General features: G+C 38.1%; 1 protein-coding gene across 1 annotated transcript in view; it reads left to right on the top strand.

The window, feature by feature from the left end:
• The window catches only part of C30H18orf63 (chromosome 30 C18orf63 homolog), a 30,882-nt gene extending 20,143 nt beyond the window's left edge, over positions 1-10,739 (top strand). Inside the window, exons 13-15 of the mRNA XM_006187850.3 lie at positions 5,195-6,217; positions 6,403-6,492; positions 7,644-10,739. Of these exons, the coding sequence (XP_006187912.1) occupies positions 5,195-6,217; positions 6,403-6,459 (1,080 nt within the window). The 3' untranslated portion in view covers positions 6,460-6,492; positions 7,644-10,739. The remainder of the gene's footprint in view (positions 1-5,194; positions 6,218-6,402; positions 6,493-7,643) is intronic.
• The last annotated feature ends 8,854 nt before the right edge of the window (positions 10,740-19,593 follow it).

Genomic DNA, 19,593 nt, shown 5'->3' with positions numbered 1-19,593 from the left:
CTGCCTACATTTGAACCCCTTACTACTCGTATAATCTTGGACATGTTATGTGATCCTCTTGTGCCTCAGTTTCTCCTGTTCTAAAATGGGGCATAGTAGTGGTGGTAATAATAGCTCTTGTCACAAATTGGGCTCTCTAGGAGGCCTACTCAGAAATGGAGTCCAGTGCGTGTGGTTTGTTGAGAACTGCCCTTGGAATTAACACCTGCGGATGGCAGGGAAGGAAGAAGATTGGGTAAAGGGAGAAGTCAAAAGCAAACCAGGTGCTAGATAGCCATGCCAACCTTCTGAGGAGCACTAAGGCTAAAGAAGCCCAGCACCGTAGTTCTGCAGTGGCCAAAATAGCCAGGCCTTTATATCCCTTTTCCATCTGTCATTGGATCTGGGCCACCTGGAGGCCAGCAAGTACTAGGGTGATGCAGGTCTCCGTAACTGAGGAAGACCCTGCAGGGGCCAGCTGCCAAAGGTGGTTTGCTCACAGCATCCTGGCAGTGGGGGAAAAGCCTTTTCTTGAAGGGGATCTGGTTGGCACATCATGTGTCTTTCCCAGTACTTCAGAGGGTTTTTTGGTTTTTGGTTTTTGGTTTAGGATTAAATACTCCTACTTAGAACATTTCCTTGTACTTAGTGAGCTCTCAATAAATGTTACTGCCTATTATTGCTACAACCTCATGTTTGCTCTAAAATTCATGCAGTGCCAAAAAGAATAAATTTAAAAAGTGAAAAATAAATTGATCAAACTACTTGATAAAACTCAACTGACTTTTAAAAAATTAAATTAGCAGGAGTGCTTACCCAAATTAGCTTTTCTTTCTTTCTTTCTTTTAACTTATAGGCATTCTCGAAAATACATAAATACTGTAGTATAATGAACTCTCATATGCCTGTCATCTAGCTCCTCCTTGACCTGTTTTGGGGTTGAGGGGTAAACTGTCGTATTTTAAAACGAATCCAAGATATGCTGTTATTTAATCTGTAAAGACTTTAGTATGCATCTTTTTTGATAAGAGATTTTTTAAATTATTTAACAATAATTCATTGATATCATCTAATACTAGTTCATACTCCAATTCCCTATTTATCTCAAAGATTTATTTTAGAGGTTTTGTTTAAATCATAATCAAGCAGAGTCCACATAATTTCATTTGGTTGTTATATCTTTTAGATCTCTTTTATTCTGTAACATTACAAACTCCCTTCCCTTTTGTTTATGATAGTTATTTGCTGGGAAAAACTGGATCGTTCACCCTGGAAAATGTCTCATATTCTGGATTTGAATGATTGCTCCCTTATTTATGTTATGTTATCATATCTTTTAAACTTAACACATTCTTCTAAGCCCCATATTTCCTACAAAACCTGTAATTTAACTGAATTCTGGTTCAACTGTAATCAGGAAATACTCAGGTGGTGCAAGGCACAGAACCAGATTTTAATAGATAAAACACATTTGATCCATCATTTTGGTCAGTCCTCAAATTGTATCTAATCATTACCTCAGTTCTATGCCTCCATTAGATCTATATTCATATATAAATATAGGTTAAAGATTTTGGTTTCCTTCTATAATTTTATGTTAATGTACAAAGATACATAAATTGTATATAAAGTTCTAGAAATTAAAAGTCAACTAAGCCACATCTGCCAGTGACACCTGGCAGAATAATGGTAATAATATGGTAAAGCACGTGGTTTCTGTTAGGCTACAACTTCACAAAGCTTCAGTTTGTTGCCCACATAAGTATTTTAAGTTCTGTGAATTATTTATGATTTCATCTGCTGTTTACAATAGGCCCTTTTATCATTTTTTTATAAATTTTGACTATAAGCCTAGAGGTTTCCCCCTTTGGGCTATTTACTGTATTTTAGAAATTGAAAGAAAGAATAAATAATACATTGACAGGCTTGCGGGAGAAAACAAGCTCCTAGAAGTTATTTCCTTCAGATGTATATACTGAAAGACAAATGAAGATGAAACTGGGTATGAATATAAGCATTTTTCAGACACATTCTAGATTAAGTTTCATGTCAGAATACAAGTAATCTAATCTTACACAAATCTGCCTATAATGAGTTTTTCTTTTGGTTTCTCAAGTAGTATGTTATTTAAAAGTTACTACAGGGGGTGGGAAGGGACAGACTGGGATTTTAAAATGCAGAGTAGATAAACATGATTATACTGTATAGCACAGGGAAATATAAACAAGATCTTGTGGTAGCTCATAGTGAAAAAAAATGTGACAATGAATATATATGTTCATATATAACTGAAAAATGGTGCTCTACTCTAGAATTGGACACAAGATTGTAAAATGACTATTACTCAATAAGAAAAAAGTTAAAAAAAATAAATAAAAGTTACTACAATTTATAAAACCCAAGGGACGAAAAAATAGCCATTCTTTGATTTTCTATAATTGATTCCAATTTCGTTTTTGAACCATTTTTTCATCAAATGCAAAAAATTCAACCTAGACACTTTGAGATGACTCCATCACTTCTGAAAAAAACATTTTTTTGAGGTAGAGTTTCATTCAGATTTAAGAATCATTCTCCCCATAATAGCATCTATGCACAGGGGAAGTCATACATAGGCTGAGGGCAGTGGTGTGTGGTGAAGTGCGTTTGGTGTGTTTGCCTAATACAGTTCACATCAGGAGAACAAATGCCCTAAGCTCTGTTTCTGGACACCTACCAAGCTGGTGAGCGGACACTTGGGCCTATTCTAACTCTGCAACTGAGAAACCAAAGGCATTCATAAGTAAAATTCTCAGCAGAAACTACAGAAGTATGGCTTTATCTCACTTCTTCCTTCCAAATATTCTTTCCAATCAATTGATTTGTTGATCTTAATTCACATCCTGAACCCTAGCTGCAAAGGAGAAAATGTTCACTTTAGATTTCTAGGCTCTAGAAGGAATGCTGGAAGGAGGGCGGAAAGAGTGTTGAACACCAATCCGTTCATCATGTCCATCACATAGTCACAGTTGGGTGGTCGAGGGGAGACGAGATGCATTAACTTCTTGATTTGAATTGGTCTGACAAAAATGTTGTACACTGTTTTCTCCTAGCTCCTTTGTAGAGGTGATCTTCTTATCTTGACATGGTATCTTGACAAAAATGTTGGTATCTTGACAAAAATGTTGTACACTGTTTTCTCCTAGCTCCTTTGTAGAGGTGGTCTTCAGAAGAACAGCTGCGTCCCTTTTTCAGTCTCTTCAGAGCTACATGTCAAACCCTGCTATGGGTTGAAGTGCCCTCCCCACCCCAAAATTGATATATTGAAGTCCTAACCCCTAGTACCACAAGATGTGACCTTGTCTGAAATAGGGCCATTACAAAAATGATTAGACACTGGAATATGTGGGCCCCTAATCCAGTATGACTGGTATTATATAAAGGGGAAATTTGGATCCAGACTCATATGCAGGGAGAATGCCATGTGAATATGAAATGGCCATCTCCAAATTGAGGGAAGAGGCCTGGAACAGATTCTTTTTCATGGCCCCAATCTTGCCAGCACACTAGCCTCCAGCAGAACTTTGAGACAATACGTTTCTGTTGTTTAAAGTGGCTGTGTTTCTGGTGGCAGTGGCTTTGTTAGAGCAGCCCTGTCGAACAGTGCAAACCCTTTGTTGCTGCGTGCTTTTCACTCGGCCTAGCAACCTCCTGGCGTTATAGACCAGTTCTTACTTCTCAGTTAGCCCCTGCATCCCTTCACTTGGGGTCATGAAAGTTGGCTGGGTCCTCTTCTGTGCCCTCTGAAAATTAGAGAGACATAAAGTGGGGTGCCTTCTTGCCCTACTGACGTGGATAAGACTCCACCTTGAGAAGTCTACAGACAAAAATGAGCCCAGTCACCTACTATCAGCATCACCCCAAACCTTACCCAGGATTTTCTTGGGAACTTCCCACTTCTTCCAGAAATAGTCAGGGTGGGAGAAGGAGCATTGTCCTCTGTGGTGACTTTGTATTATGTCAACTTGAGTACACTATAGGTATGTGTCCTTGAATTCCTTTTTTACTAAATTTCCTTTTAGTTCTGGCTTGGGGTGCCACATGATTGTCGGGAAGGTAGAGGCAAAACAGGAGCCATGTTCACACTTAAAAGTCTGAGTGAGGCCAGTATTGCAACTCAGACTCATCTGGGATAAGCTCTGGCAGCTTGTTGGTGTGGAGTAGGAGTTTTGCCATGGCTCCTTCCACCCCATCCCATCTCCTTCAGCTTTCTAAATCCTGCGTCAGGTTTCTGTGTGGCTCCAGTGCCAAGCACACCAGGTCTTCTCTAGACCACCTGTACTGTGACGTCAGAAGCTTGAAGCTGGTAAGAAGCAGACTGCTCTCTGACATCTATTCCATTTTGAAGGTGGCCCCAGATCACATGCCCTTCTGACCAGTGACAACTCTCCTCTCGTGGAATAGAGTCTGTGTTCCCTCCTCTTGGGTCTTGGCAGGCCTGTGACAGAAGTGATGCCATATGACTTCCAAGATTAAGTCATTAAAAGAAAAACGGCTTCTACTGCTCTCTTGGGACACTTGCTTTACAATGTGTGAGGGGACCCAGTCCACATGAAGAGGCTGCTACAGTCCAAATCCTACTTATTCTGAAAGGCCTAGTGTAGATGCAACTACCTCCTCCATTAATTTAATTTATTTGAATAAATATTTTGTTAGTAACTGTATGAAGGATTTAAGAATGTGAAGAATGTAAGAATAAGAAAGTCATGATTCATACCCTCAAAGAATCTAGCATCTACTTGGGGAGATTGAACATGCACACTAAAGAATAAGACCGCTACCTCGTCCTGTTTTTTTGGGTGACAAATTCTGATAGCAGATCCTTGGGGAGTAGAGAGAGATAAAATGGAGATAAGAGGGAAAGGCCTTCTGAGGAAGACGACAGCATGCATGCAACCGTAGGACGACAGTAGTCGCCATGTGTGTAGCTTTTATAGTTGATATATAGAATTTGGAACATAACTTCATCTTAAAATATTATCTTGAAAGGGTAGTATCAAAAGAAGGATACAACACATAAGAAATATACTCGTCTTCAATAAGGCTCATTTGTTTTTTGTTTTTCTTTACCTGTTCTATATATTATATTCTTATTTTGATGATATTTTATATCTTATTTCTTTTCCATTAAGGACGTTATTACATTTTCTAAATTTCCTAATCTTTATCCTTTCAGGAAAACAAAGTCAAGCCGCCCAACCTAACCACTAAACAAAAGTTCAGGTCCTCTCTGGCTCAGCCCCCTTCCACAAGACCCGCCCTGGTTCAAAATCTTCTACCACATTTCATAGCTGCAGACCACAAGGTGGAGCTTTCAGTCAGCCAGCCGAAGTCCTACCTGCCCTCAGCTTGGCCCCTCCAGCCAGAATCTGTTCAGAGCACAAAGAAGTCCCTGTCTGGCAAGACAGCACAAGTGCATCTGGAAGTACCAAAGCTCAGCAGAGTAAATACTCAAGTCCAAGACACAAATTTTAGCTCCCAGCGTAATATTGCCCCTAAATTCATACCAGTTTTCAAAAATCAGTCATTACAGATGAACAGAAATATCTTAGAACCTGACAACCTGAAAAGAAAACAGCATATTGTTACAGAATCTAAGTTGTTTTCACTTAAAACTAGCATGACCCAGTATGACAAACCAAATTTACATCCAGCTATTCAAAAAAGATCTCATCGCAGCATTCAAATGAATGCTAGAAATTTAAATCTGAAGACTGATAGATCTCTGCAAGGAACAAACACCGAGTCCTGTGAAAATGCGACAAAAAATCCCCCTTCTGGTGGAAAATCATCGACTCTGAGTTTAAGTGAAAGTAAACCACGATCTAATAGTTCAGTATTTCAGACATCAAATAACAATTTAGGTGTAATAAAAAGTGCTGTTGACTTCCAAACGAATGGAAATGAAAATTTGACAAGCAAATATATAACACAAATTTTAGGGAAAAGCCATGTGTCACTAAAAGTGAAAAAACAACCACACATTTTTGAGTCAGACACAGAAATGGAAAATCCCCAACTGCTACAGCAACAATCAGTTGGTCAAACTGAAGAAGTTGGTGTCAGTGACCATCGGTTCACAGTGAGCAGAACAGCCCACAGGTCTAAACGGAAACTGTGTCCGGACTCTTCAAAGTCTTCGAAGAAGCCTCATTCCAGTACTGTCCAGTGTACACAATCCAGCTCTTCTAGGAACCAGGTAAAAAAAATACTTTAATCTGGGGGTGTTTACCATGTGATAGACCTTTAAAACCCTAAATAAAGATTTAAATAATTTGCCCCAAATCATTCAGAAACACAGTAAGAAACAGAGTATCTATTCTAAGCCAACTGCAGGTGTACAGTTTATTTATAACAAAATGTGATTCTTCAATCTGGTTACAGATACATAACGTGGACAAATCAAAACCTAAGAAATCTCTCATCATTCCTAAAGCTTAAGACATGGATGTGAAAGAAGAAACTATCCACCAGGTAACTTAAGTGATATCTTCTGGTTTAGTTTTTATTACATTATCCAAATTGGAATTGCTGAGTTTAGGGATCCCCAATCTCGTGTACCAAGGGAACTACTTTTAAATTCCTTGAAACCTTAGAATTAGCAAGGAAATAGTAAGTGGTGGGGACAGCACAGCCCTTGGCTAAGGACTGTGTACAGCGACTGTGCACAGCATCTGTGACGTGTTGTAAAGCCCCTGTAGAGGGTGGAGGAGGAGAGGGCGCCTGTCGCCGGCTCCCACCCTGTGCTCTGGGGCCTTTGCAGGCTGAGGACAGGGCACAGCAGCAGCACACTGCCCAAAGATACAGGATTTCTCAGCTGTTAGGACATTTGCCTTTTGGACTCTGACCCAGGATACTTACCCTTAAATGATGTTTCAGAAGTTAATCATTAAGTTAAAGTTTACTCCGAAAAATTGTGCAGTGCTGGCTAAAGTTAAACTTGACATTTAGCTGATAATACTGAGTCCACAGCCCTGAATTCACAAAACCATGCATCTGGAAATTACATTTGATTCTGTTCTGCCATCTGTTTTATTCTAAGAACAAACATATTACTAAAATATCCACAAATCATTTTTTTTACATAGAACTGTTGGAATATTTTCAATTTCAAGTTCTTTATGAACCGACTAGAAAACATTTTCTTCTTTTCTCTTCCAAATGCTGTTTCCTTCTATAATTAATAGAATTTTTAGCCTGATTTGAATTAACCAAAAGATACTTGTCTATTCTCATATATTTTATATTGTTGTGTTTCATGTAGTTTTTGATATCTTACTATATATGCAGTCAGTAAGTGGTTGAGGAAAAGATGTATATGCTAGAATGCCTTAAAATTTTTTATGTTCATTTTTATAAATAAATGAAATGTACTCTAGATTTCTGTTGTTTAAGAAGTATAGCACTTTCTCACTTTGAATTACTTAAGACCTAGCACAATTCTTTACAATTAAAAATAATTCCATCAGCTAGAAAGAATAACATAATGAGAAAAATAGGCTATCATTATAGAGAATTTCCCCCAAATATAAAATTAATATATACCCTTGTAAAACTTTTAAGTAATACAAAACAGTTTCAAGAAAAATGTTTTTTAAAAACCCGCCTGCAATTCCTCTTTGCAGAGATAACCACACTGGAGAGTGGATGGACATTTACACTCACTCCTGTGAACATGGAATCAGGCTCCATCCACTGCTGTGGAAATGCTTTTTTTCACTCAACAGGTTTTTTCATAGTTACATAGTATTTCTTTGCATGTGGGTGTAATGTATTTAACCGTCCCAACTGATTGACATTTAAGTTGTTCCCAACTTTTCACTATGACAACAATGTCATATTTAGTCTTGTGCAGATCTTTGCAAATATCCAGTTATATAGTAGTTCTGTTAGTTGGAAATATCTTTATTTTGCTTTTACTATTTTTATTGTTGAAATTTATTTGAATTCATTATTTTTACTACTGAACCTTTCAAGCCATGCCATATAGTGATAATAGTATGAGGAAAACCTCTAAGTACCTGTCACACCCTGCCTCAACAGTTATTTATATTTTGCCACTGTGTCATCTATTTCTCACAGATACACTTTTTTCTCTACTATTTTAAAGCAAATTCAATGCACCGTATAATTTACCCATAAACATTTTAGTATATATCTCTTACAGATAAGGGATAACATATTTTTAGAGAAAAAAAAGAATGTGTACCTATACATTAACTTTTGGGGTCTACCATGTCTTTATTGATTCACTACATTTCACTTTAGTTTAACATGCAAATGACAGGATGCCCTCAATAAAAATAAAATCTATTTCACAGAAGAACTAGAGCCTTCAGCCATATAATCAGAATATTGGAATGGAGGTTTATTTGTTCAGCCGTGTTCATTAAGTACCTGCTGTGTGCCAAGTGGTAGGCTGGGCACTGGGTTACTGAAACAAAAAGACTGCCATTGACCACATGGTCTGGTCTCCAGCAAACCCATTCTGGGTTCCTGGCAAAGACATAGGAGTGTAAATGTATGGAAGCAAATGGCAACAGCGACACGTTGGTCCATATTACAGCTGAATTCTCTAACACGTAAAAAGAAAGCAACAGAAATGGAGCTTCTCTCCTAACTAGCATTATTCTGGCTTTCAAAAAGTTTAGGTGTTTAATTTATAAAATGTGATATAATTTTATAGTAAGTTGTTTAAAAGAAGCCAAAAATTCTCATTAATATTCCACTGAAATAATCCTTCATAAATAAAAAAGAGCCAGCAGATAGTAAAGTATAAGCTGAACCTAGATTTTTTTAGTGTGATTTACTGCTTTTGCTACTTCACTAAACCATAGCAATTGAAGGCAAAAATGAACACAAACTCAACTTCAAAACTGTAAATATAATTCTTGCTCTTGAAAGTGTGCCTTGTTAATTAATTTACTATATGTCTTTACTGTAAATATTTCTGTTTTCCAGAATCATCTCTATTTTATAATTATTTTCCATTTTCATAGGGAAATACATCTGGTTTAGAGCCTATTTTGAGTGTGCCTTTCTCATTCTAAAACAAGTATGATAGATAACTAGTAGACTGCAGTGAAAAAATGGTATGTCATTTCGTTTGTGAAGCTGCAGTGAAAATATTTTTTTATGAAGGTGCTGTTAGCAAGGATATATATTTGGTCACTTAATAATCCACAGCACATACTCACTGCAACCAGTCTTGCCTGCTGCACCATGTGTTCCCAGGCTGCCTTCCTGCTACTGCCAGTTATCATGCCTTAGGTAATAAAGACTTATTTTGCTATTAGACTTAGCAAAATAATTTTAAAAGACAAGCCCATTGCTTAAGTAGTATGTAGTATCTTCTAATTCTTTATATAAATCATCTTGATAGCCCATCCTCCACTCCGTTAGTATCTAAAACTTAGAGTTTAAAGGATAGTATTTCTTTAGTTAAATGTTAACCTACATGGCAAAGCCTGCTTATGTTAGGATCAGTCTATTTTCTGGTGCAAAGTAGGTTTATTTTTCATCTTACAATATTTATCCTAATGAAAGTTTACCAAAAAAATACATACACACACACATACATACGTGATTTACTATAAAAATATATCGACAGATTGATTGATTGATCATTTATGAGTCCACGTTCAGAGATGAGATTCCAGACCAAATTGTGCTCTAAATTACTAGAGAAATCAGTGAAGATTTCGTTTCATTTTAGAGATTATATTTTTGAAAGCCAGAATAATTCCAAATCTAATCAAGGAAAACTGAATTGTACTTCCTTGTTTAAATTTCCAGTAATTTATATGCATTGTGGAACACCCCTCACCCTGCCTCCAAATCATCCTTCAGTTTCCAACTGTATGTTAGTTTTAGAACCATTATGATTTTAAAACCATAAATAAATGGTTTTATATTTGCCTATATACAGAATCTTAAAAGATCAGCCATTGCATTTAAAACTGAATGTGCCAAAATTATCATCATAGTACAGTATCTAAATAGAAATGTAAAAACCCTTTTTCTGTACTATTCGTATTTTAAATTTCACAGTATTTGTTGCTTATTTTATTTGTATTTTTAATCTATATTTTATTGTATGTTATTATAATTATTATATTACGCATTATTATATATTATTTTATTTACATTTTATTTGTTGCTTACATAGAAAATAAGTAAAAAATATGGATTAGTCAACGGTTAACTTTTATCTGACTAACCAGTTGGCTAATCAGTGTTTGCTCTCCTTTTCAAATTGCACGTCATCTGCCATTATGCTAAAACTAACAATATACTGAGTATCTGTTGATACTTAAGAATGGTCACTATTTATAAATATTTAGAGATGTCATGGTCATTATTTATTGATGCTTAAAATGTTCATGTTGTATCCAACTAACTGTCATAGTGTCTTATTTTTAATTAAAAAAAAGTGCTTCAAATAGGTGTATTTTTCATACATCAGAGTGACTGTATATAGGAATGGAAAGGCTTAGATAAACTACAAATTCTTCCACATCTGCGATTCCATTTCTTCACATTCATTTGCTGCTGGACCCATGTGAACTATTTTAGGTCCTCACCACTTCCCAAAACTTTTATTCTCAAAGTCTTTAATTCTTTCATTCAGCAGACATTTGTTTAGTATTTGCTATGTGCTTGGGATGTATCAGTGAACGTTAACAGGGAGAGAGAGACAATAAACATGACAAATAAATAAAGTACATAATGTATTAGAAAGTGACAAGTATAGCAAAAAGAGAGATAGAGCAAAGTAAGGGATGTGGTTTAAGTGGGATTCCTTGAGCAAAGACATGAAGGAGGTAAAGGAATTAGCCACATGGGTAACTGAAGGGTGAGCTCTCCAGGCGTAAGGAGCAGCCCGTGTGCTCAAGGAGACGTCAGGGAGCCCAGCGTAGACAGAGTAAAATGAGCCAGAGAGGGGAGGCCAGGAGATAAGACCTGATTGGGAACACCTACTTCTGCACTGAGTGAAATGGGGTTGGGACCAGAGGGGTGACACAATCCGACTTAGATTTCAACAGCATCATTCTGACTGCTGAGCTGAGACTGGACCAGGGGTAGAGGAGAGCTCAAGGGAAGAAACAGGAAGGCCTGCTGGGAGGTCGCTGCAGGAACCCAGGCAGAGACGAAAATGGCTGGTAGCAGTAGAGGAAATGAGAAGTGTCTGATTCTGGATATATTGTGAAGCGTAAGGTCCACTGGTTCGGGGATTTGAGAGAAAGAGAGGTGTTGAGGATGACTCCACGGCTTTTGGCTTGATCGCTTGGGAGGACAGAGCTGTTACCAACTGAGATGAAAAGGAGCAGGCTTTGGAGTAAGAGGAGGACTGGGAGTTGACCATCGGATTTCACAGTGTGGGGGGTCACGAATGACCCTGACAGGCAATGTCTGTGTCATGGTGGAGGTGAAAGTCTGACTGAGTGCGTTTAAGAGAGAAAGGGGAGGTGCAGAGTGGATTGAAAATCGTGAGTGTGAACAGCGCATTTGAGAAGAGCCATTGATGGATTTTTCTAACTCCTTATTTTCATTTACTCCTTAACAAGATTGTTCTTTGATTACCCCCTTCTTGAAACACTATTCTCCCATGGCCTCTGTAATCTTACGTCTCTGGACACAGTTTTTCTGTTTCCTTTCCTGACTGGCATTGAGTACTCCAGACATCTTGAAGGATGAACAGTGGTTATGCCAGACACACCTGGGACGTGGGAGGAGTGGGAAGAAGGGCATTCCAAAGAAAAGACCTAAAATGAACAAAGGCCTGACAAGGTTATACATGTTTAAGGAGCAGTGAATACTGATTCTGGGGTGGTTAACATATGCTTCGTACAGGGACCAGAATGACTGCAAACTGGGCCGTGATGGTAAAGGGGAGTTTTAGGTGTGTAGAAGTCATCTGGAGACTGCTCCAGAAACCTAATCCAAGGACCAGAGAAGGGAGAATAAGACAGTACTGACAGACCTGGAAATGGCTGGTCAGGAAAGCTGGCTGGCTGCAGAGGGTGTGTGCTGGAGAGGTAGGGTCAGAGATGAAGCTGGATTTTCAAGCTTGATCACTGCAAGAGGAGTATTCTTTTAAAAATACAGAAATGGAGGAGTAGTTGGGAAAATGTAACAGGAACATGACTGATCTAGTCCATCATAAACTGGGTTGGACAGAATCAATGGACAACTAGACTAAAACTCAGGAAATGGTATCGTCTGGGGAGTCATCCGCATAGAAATGTTAGAAGGTTTGCGTGAGCGTGTACACAGCGAAGGAAAGAACACAAATGACAATTTTGAGGATGGGATATTGACGCTTAAGGAATGGAGGGGAGGGAAAGGTGCAGACTAAAGCAGTCAGGATAAGGTCGGAAAGCAGAGGTGTGGAGTCCAGAGACAAGAAAAAGGAGGGTGCGGAGTGGCAACACTGGTGTCAGTAAAAGCCCAGGAGGAGGAGGCCTGCGAGGCAGCAGCTCTGTCTCAGCGGTCTCTAGTGGCTGCTGCGGTTCAAAGGTGAAGCAGAGAGCATGGTCAGGTGCACAGGAAGACAACGCTGGAGTTCTCTGTGAGAAGTTTGGCTCTGAAGGGAGGGCGGTTATTTGAAGAGATGGCAAGATTAGAGGAACCTGTGTGATCTGAAACAAAAGTATAAAACACTGCGTATACCCAGGGGAAAAAAAGCTAGTGAGAATATATCAAATGAATAGAATTTTTCAATTTTAAGCTTTTCCTCTATGATTTTTAAAACTCCTGGAAACTGCTCCTTCCAATTATTAACAGAAAAACTCATAAACAGTTGATCATCTTAGTTTATCAGCTTGTGTTTTTAAGAATTTAAGCTCCTAATGATTGATTTTTTCAAATATTATATATATCTTTCATATGTTTTCTGCCAGTGGAACTTTTCCTAATTTCCACAAAAAATAAAATGTGTTAATGTTTTACTGTATTTCACAAAGATCATCCTGGCTAGTTTATATTATTAAATTTCTGAATTTAAATAGTCAAGAAATGTTTTGCTATTAACATTCAGAAATTAAAGAAAGTATGTATAGTATGTACATAACATTTGTTCCCGTAGCTTTTTCCAGAGCATCAATGGGAATTATTTCCAGTTGGTAGCCTGTATTCCTATATAAAAAGTAGAAATCTGCAATCATATTCAAGGGGAAATCTGGCAGAAATAATTGGCTCTGTGGTTTACTGTATATTCACTTATCTCACCATTAAAATGTTTTGGAATAAGATATTTAAATCTCTGAAGAACATGAATTAAGCTGCTTTAAAATAAAGTCCTGGGTCTGCATATAGAAAGAACATATGTCAGTATAATCATTTTGCTAAAATGAATAGTATAATGGAATTTTATAAACATGTTGTTTAAACTATTATAAGATTTTATTTCTAAGAGTAAGGATTTTATCTAAGTTGTCTTTTTCAAACCTATTTCTAGCTTGGCTCCTTACCAATGCTGCCAAACTGAAAAAAATAAATAAATGTGGGACTTCTATGAAGCAGAGACAGCCTCAATTCCCTTGTTTCCCTTTGGTTCTCAGCTTGGTAAATGTTTGTTTTGGTCTGAACCAGAATTTAAAAACTAGCAACCTTTATGGAGTTCTTGTTTTTTTGATAATGGCAGGCTAGTTTATCCAAACTAACCCTCTCATGGAAAGCAACTAAAAATGCTGGATGAATTTTTTTTAAGCTCATAGAAACATCCAAGAACTAAAGTGACATAAGTCTAAAAACCCTAAGAAAAAAAAAAAAGGTAACCAGAAAATTCAAAATCACTTTTACTCTTAAGATAAATGATAATCCAGACTTGAAATTGAGCTGTGTTTTGATGACATTGAGGAGTGAGGGGAACAGAAATTAAAAAGTTCAGAGCCTGCAAAGACGGGAATCCTGACTGGAGGTGCCCACCACACACTGCAGCACACGCACGCGTTGCTGGGGTCCTGGAGGCTGTGTCCATGATGAAGGTAAGCCATCGGTAACCAGCTCCCTTCCCTGCACCCCCAGGGGGCTACAGGGTGCACCGCCCTAGCAGGAGAAGAGTAGGCAAAGGCATCCCTGTAAAGGGCCCCCCAGTGCATTCCTGCCCAAATTCCTGACACCAAGGTGATCCAAGAAACCTCAAAACAAGAAATTAGTTTAGAATAATATCAGAAACATGAAATTATCAGAAATACCAAAATCTATGGGGAGAAAACTAAACTTTATTGAATTATATTAAAGAATATCTCAGTAAATGGAGAACTATGTCATTTCATAGATTGGAACTCAGTAATGGCAAGATTGAATGTGATTTTGATCCAAATTTCAACATGTTTGTTTTAGAACCTGGTAAGCTTATTCTAAAATTGATATGGGAATGTGAAAGTCAAGAATAAACAAAGACTCAGAGGAAAGCAAGAAGGGAGAACTTGCTCTCCAGATAGGAAAGGTTATACAAAGCTGTAATAATTAAAACAATATGGTTTTGGTATGCAGATAATAAACCATGGGAACAGAACAGAGTCCAGAAATGACATATAAGATTTCATGCTATTACTTTTCGACATAGCTCAAACACAATCTAAATGGCCATTATGAATCTTACCAACAAAGAAGCAGGACACGAATGAGCCTCCATTCAGGTGAAGTTCAAAAACAGGGAAAATTCAACCATATTGTTTAAGGATTCATATATATGTGTAAAAATTATAAAGAAAAGCAAAGAAATCATTATTCAAAAACCCAGTACGGTGGTGCCCCATGAGAGAGGGAAGGAATTATGACTTGGGCAGGTAGATGGTGGGGACAGTGAGGAGGTCCTTCTGGAACAGTGGTAATACCCCTTTTACCTCTAGTCCTGGGTGACAGTTACACAGGCATTTGCTGTAGAAGTATTCGTTAAACTGTACCTACATGTTTATGCGCTTTTCAGTGTGTGGGTTATATTTCACAGGGTGTGTGTATGTGTGTGTGTGTGTTCTATTTTGAGAAAAACAATACAGGAAAAACAATCGTGACGCAGCAAAGAAGCCTGAAGGGCCTTACCTTTTGGGCTGTAAGGTAGTAAAGTGGGTCTGTGGTTCGTGACAGTTGCATTCTGACAGTTCTCTGAAGGGTGGAGGACACCCAGCGCTCTCAGGCTGTAACAATGGCCTGAAAGCAGAATGAACTGGTTTACAGGGGCTGTGGGAATGTGTGGTGAGGGCAAGGGGCAAAGGGCAAGGGTAAGGCAGCGCAAGTTGTGAGAGTCACAGGGTTGTTTAGTCCTCTGAGGCTCACCTTTTTCTGCCCAAAATGGTGAGGAGTTAGAATATTTCTTCATGCTTTTCAATCCAGCAATTCAGTTTCTAGGGGTTTATCCTGACAAAATTACTGGATAAGAAATCAACTATATTTATATATGGTTGCTAACATTGTTTTTGGTGGTGAAAAGATTGGAAACACTGCAGACATCCATCAAAACAGTATTGGGTCGTTCTAACGGATCTCTACACTTATTGAAAACTATGCCCACAGTCAGATGGACATGCAAGTCGCAAACCTGCATGTAGTATAAACTGCTTTTCATTGTGTAAGTGTGTGTAGGCACAGAAAATGTCTGGAGAAACACATGCTGAACTATTAAAAACAGCCATCTTTGGGGAAAGGATGAAGTATAGGTAATTTTTGCTTTCCATTTTACCCATGTCTGAATTGTTTGAATTGTTAAATAGGTGTTTTATAATGAAAAGTTTTCTATTTTTGAATAAAAAATACATTTTATTGTCATTCAATGCAGAATAAGTGATGCCCCCACCTGTAGAAACAGTTTCATGAAGTTAGTTTCCGTTAGACCTGCTAGGATGCTGCAGTTCACTTAGCATTTCTTCCTTTGGAGGTGCTTGATGTGATTGTTATGGATGATAACAGACTGCAGTTAGAAGAGTTGTAATGTGCATTGAGCACTCTTCGTGTATCAGGCAATATTCTAAATGCTTTATAGTAACAGTTCATTTTCCTTCACAATAGTCCTTTAAGCCACACACTGCTCTCGCATCTTACAAGCACAGCTCGAGTCGCGGGGAGGCCTGCTCACTTGCCCGAGGTACAGTGGTACTAGATGGAGCTGGATTTCATTTTATTTAAGAATATTCCTGTTGAAATATGCTTGGTGTATAATATTATATTAGTTTCAGGTGTAAAACATAGTGATTCAGTATTTTTATAGATTATATTCCACTTAAAGTGATTTTTAAAATATTGCCTATATTCCCTGTGCTGTACAATATATCCTTGTAGCTTGTTTTATACATGGCAGTTTGTGCCTCTTAATCCCATACCCTTATCTTGCCCCTACCTTCCCTCTCCCCTCCAGTAACCACTAGCTTGATCTTTATATCTGTGAGTCTGTTTCTGTATTGTTATATTCATTCGTTTTATCTTTTAGATTCCACATATAAGTGATAACGTTCAGTATTTTTCTTTCTCTGTCTGACTTACTTCACTAAGCATAATATGCTCTAGGCCCATTGCAAATGGCAGAATTTCATTATTTTTATGGCTGAGTAATATTCCATTGTGTGTGTGTATTTATGTATATATATAATATATATATAATATAAATATATATTTATATATAATATACCACATCTTATTTATTCATTTATCTGTTGATGGACACTTAGGTAGCTTCTGTATCTTGGCTATTGTAAATAATTCTTCTATGAACATTGGGGTGCATATATCTTTTTGAATTAGTGCTTTCATTTTCTTTGGGTATATATCCAGGAATGGAATTGCTGAATCATATAGTAATTCTATTTTTAGTTTTTTGAGGACTCTCCATAGCATCTGCACCAGTTTACATTCCCACCAGCCATGCACTAGGGTTCCCTTTTCTCCACATTCTTGCCAGCATCTGTTATTTGTAGACTTTTTGATGATAGCCGTTCTGGCAAGTGTGAGATGATATCTCATTGTGGTTTTGATTTGCATTTCTCTGACGATTAGTGATGTTAAACATTTTTTCACGTGCTTGTTGGCCATCTGGATGTCTTCTTTGGAGCTGAATTTTAAAGTCAGGCAGTTACGCTCCAGGGTCTGTACTCTTAATCACTGTGCCTTCTACTGCTTGGGGAACTCCTGGTGATGCTGTAAACATCAGATTCAAAATCGCATCATCTAAAGTTCATAACTGCTCTTTTGCAAGCTGCTTATCCAACAGACAAAAATATAGTTTTTGTCTTCTTATCCTATTCTTTTTAAGTAGTTTGGGAACTACTCTATTAGCAGATATTTAGTAAGCATTTTCAACTATTGGATTCCATCCTATTTTACACATTGAGGACACAGAAGTAAAAGTCCTCATAGTCAAGGAGATCACCATCTGGTTAGGGACCAGACAGTTTCAGTCTATCATAAGTGCGGTCTGTGATTAGAGACAGCACAGGTTCTGTGGGAACACAGGATATGCGTTCTCTCTTAGTGCCCCCTTTTTGTATCTGCTGTTGCTAGGAAAGCACTAAAAATCGCTACTGGAACTTAACAGGTAAATCCTTTATTTTATTAAGAAAAAGTACATTAGTACTGCTTTAGCCAGTAGTGTTGCATCGTGCTGGTAGATTAACAACTTACAGCAACTGAGATGAGCTACAATTCTTTCTACTTCTGAGTGCTCTGTTATTGGCAGAAGGGCCTGTCTCCTCAGAGAGCGTGATCAAGGCTGCTGGAGTCCAGCTGGCGTTAGCAGGTTTCCCTGCTACCCTTACCCGGGCCATGCGATTGCTCTGTACACGGTGAAGCCACAGGATGGCAGAGCTGTCAGTGCCCACCTCGCCTGGGTGATGATCTGTCACCTTAGAAGGTCGCAGGCTCATCGAGCTTGCTTTGGCACCCAGTATAAAAGGCAGTTAATGATCATGACCTAGACTTTTATGGCATATCTATAAAACAAAGAACTTTAATACGTAATAAAATTGAGCAAGCTCTGCTTCCCAGAGCAATAAATGCAGCCTGCCTATCCCTCCTAAGAACTAGTTTCAGTACTTTGTAAACTGAAGTAAGCCATGCTATATATGGGGCTGCTGAGATGAAACAAAGTATTTTTAGTCGTATTTCTCTTTAACCAGATTTACCATATTTCATTACTTTCCTGCCTACTATTGCCCTGCGGTCCCTATGGAAATAGCTAGATGAAATTGAGAATAAAAACAACATAAAGTAGGATATTCAATACCCCAGGTTGCAGATACCCAGTCGAGTTGCACAATGATCAAATTTCGCCCTAGTTGACCTGATTTCAAGGGCAGTTCCGTTCTGGGGGCTTTGAGAAACAGAATGCTCGCTCTACATCATCAAGAGAATATTTATGTTGAAACACATGGTTTCGCATTTCCCTGCCATGTAGAAACATTAACACACAACAGGCGGGTTCTCCTTTGAGAGATCACAGAGTATTGTATTTGTACCATCAAGCTGACAAAGATTTTATTTGACCAAGGAGCACATTCACCCAGCATTCTTTCCTGCTCCTCTCCCTGCACGCTCGTGTGACCTGTGGCATCTCTGCCCTGCTGTGCTCCAGGAAAGGGCAGAAAGTTTCCTATGGGCAGCTCCATTTAGACTTAGTCTCTCAAAGCTTTTCAACTTTGAATGTATTGTCTCATTGTTCAAAAAGAGGCCCCGAAGCATAGGGTATCCGTGTAACTCAGAAAGAAGAATTTTCAGACATTTAAAGTTGATTCTATAACAAGACTGTGTAATTTCTTCCTAGGGAAGGGGAGAGTGGGATTTACAAATCAAATTGGGTGACTTTTGCCTGGTCTGGTTTTAATTAACTGGCAATTCTTCTGAGAATTATGGAGATAGACCAGATGTCTTCTCAAGGTTCCTTCAAACCTGCCTGCTCTTTGCTGAATGACAATGTCAGAACAGAAGGAGATCTTGGCCAGTGAGTCCAGTTCCTTCACGTAACAGTGAGGGAACTGAGGTACATGGAGTAAGTGTAGTTTACATTATTATTATAATTATGAGGAAAAAATAATGACGTTGCTTTCCATTCCCATCTTGCACTTTAAAAAAAACCAATTTCTTATTGAGAAAAATATCATGGCTTAAAAAGAGTTTATAAAATATATGTGTACAGTTTCAAGAATAAAAATGAAACAAAGACCTGATACTACCATCCTGTTAAGAGACAGTACCACCAATGCTCAGGAGCTCCCTAAGCACCTCCTCCTGATCTCACTCCCTTCCTGCCCCTGAGAAGTACCCACACTCTTGAATAGTTTGTTAATCATTCTTACGCTTTTCTTTATAATTTTACCACTCGTGTGTGTGCGTGTGTGTGTGTGTGTGTATCCCTATACAATATAGTTGAATGTCATAGAAATTAACTTAATACTATATATATTCTTCTGTGGCTTTTTTCTTTCATTCAACATTGTAATGAGGTTCAACCATGTCATACTCTAGTTGTTGTTTATTCATTTTCCTTTCAATATGCTATCTTGCTGCATAAACATACCATAACTTATCCATTCTACTGTTGATGGGCTTTGGATTGTTTCCAGTTGGCTTTTTTGATTGTTTGTT

The sequence above is a fragment of the Camelus ferus genome, chromosome 30 (genome assembly GCF_009834535.1).
Source record: "Camelus ferus isolate YT-003-E chromosome 30, BCGSAC_Cfer_1.0, whole genome shotgun sequence".
Taxonomy (NCBI): Eukaryota; Metazoa; Chordata; class Mammalia; order Artiodactyla; family Camelidae; genus Camelus; species Camelus ferus.
The sequence above is the reverse complement of the archived record's forward strand: the minus strand, read 5'-3'. Positions and strand labels throughout refer to the sequence as shown.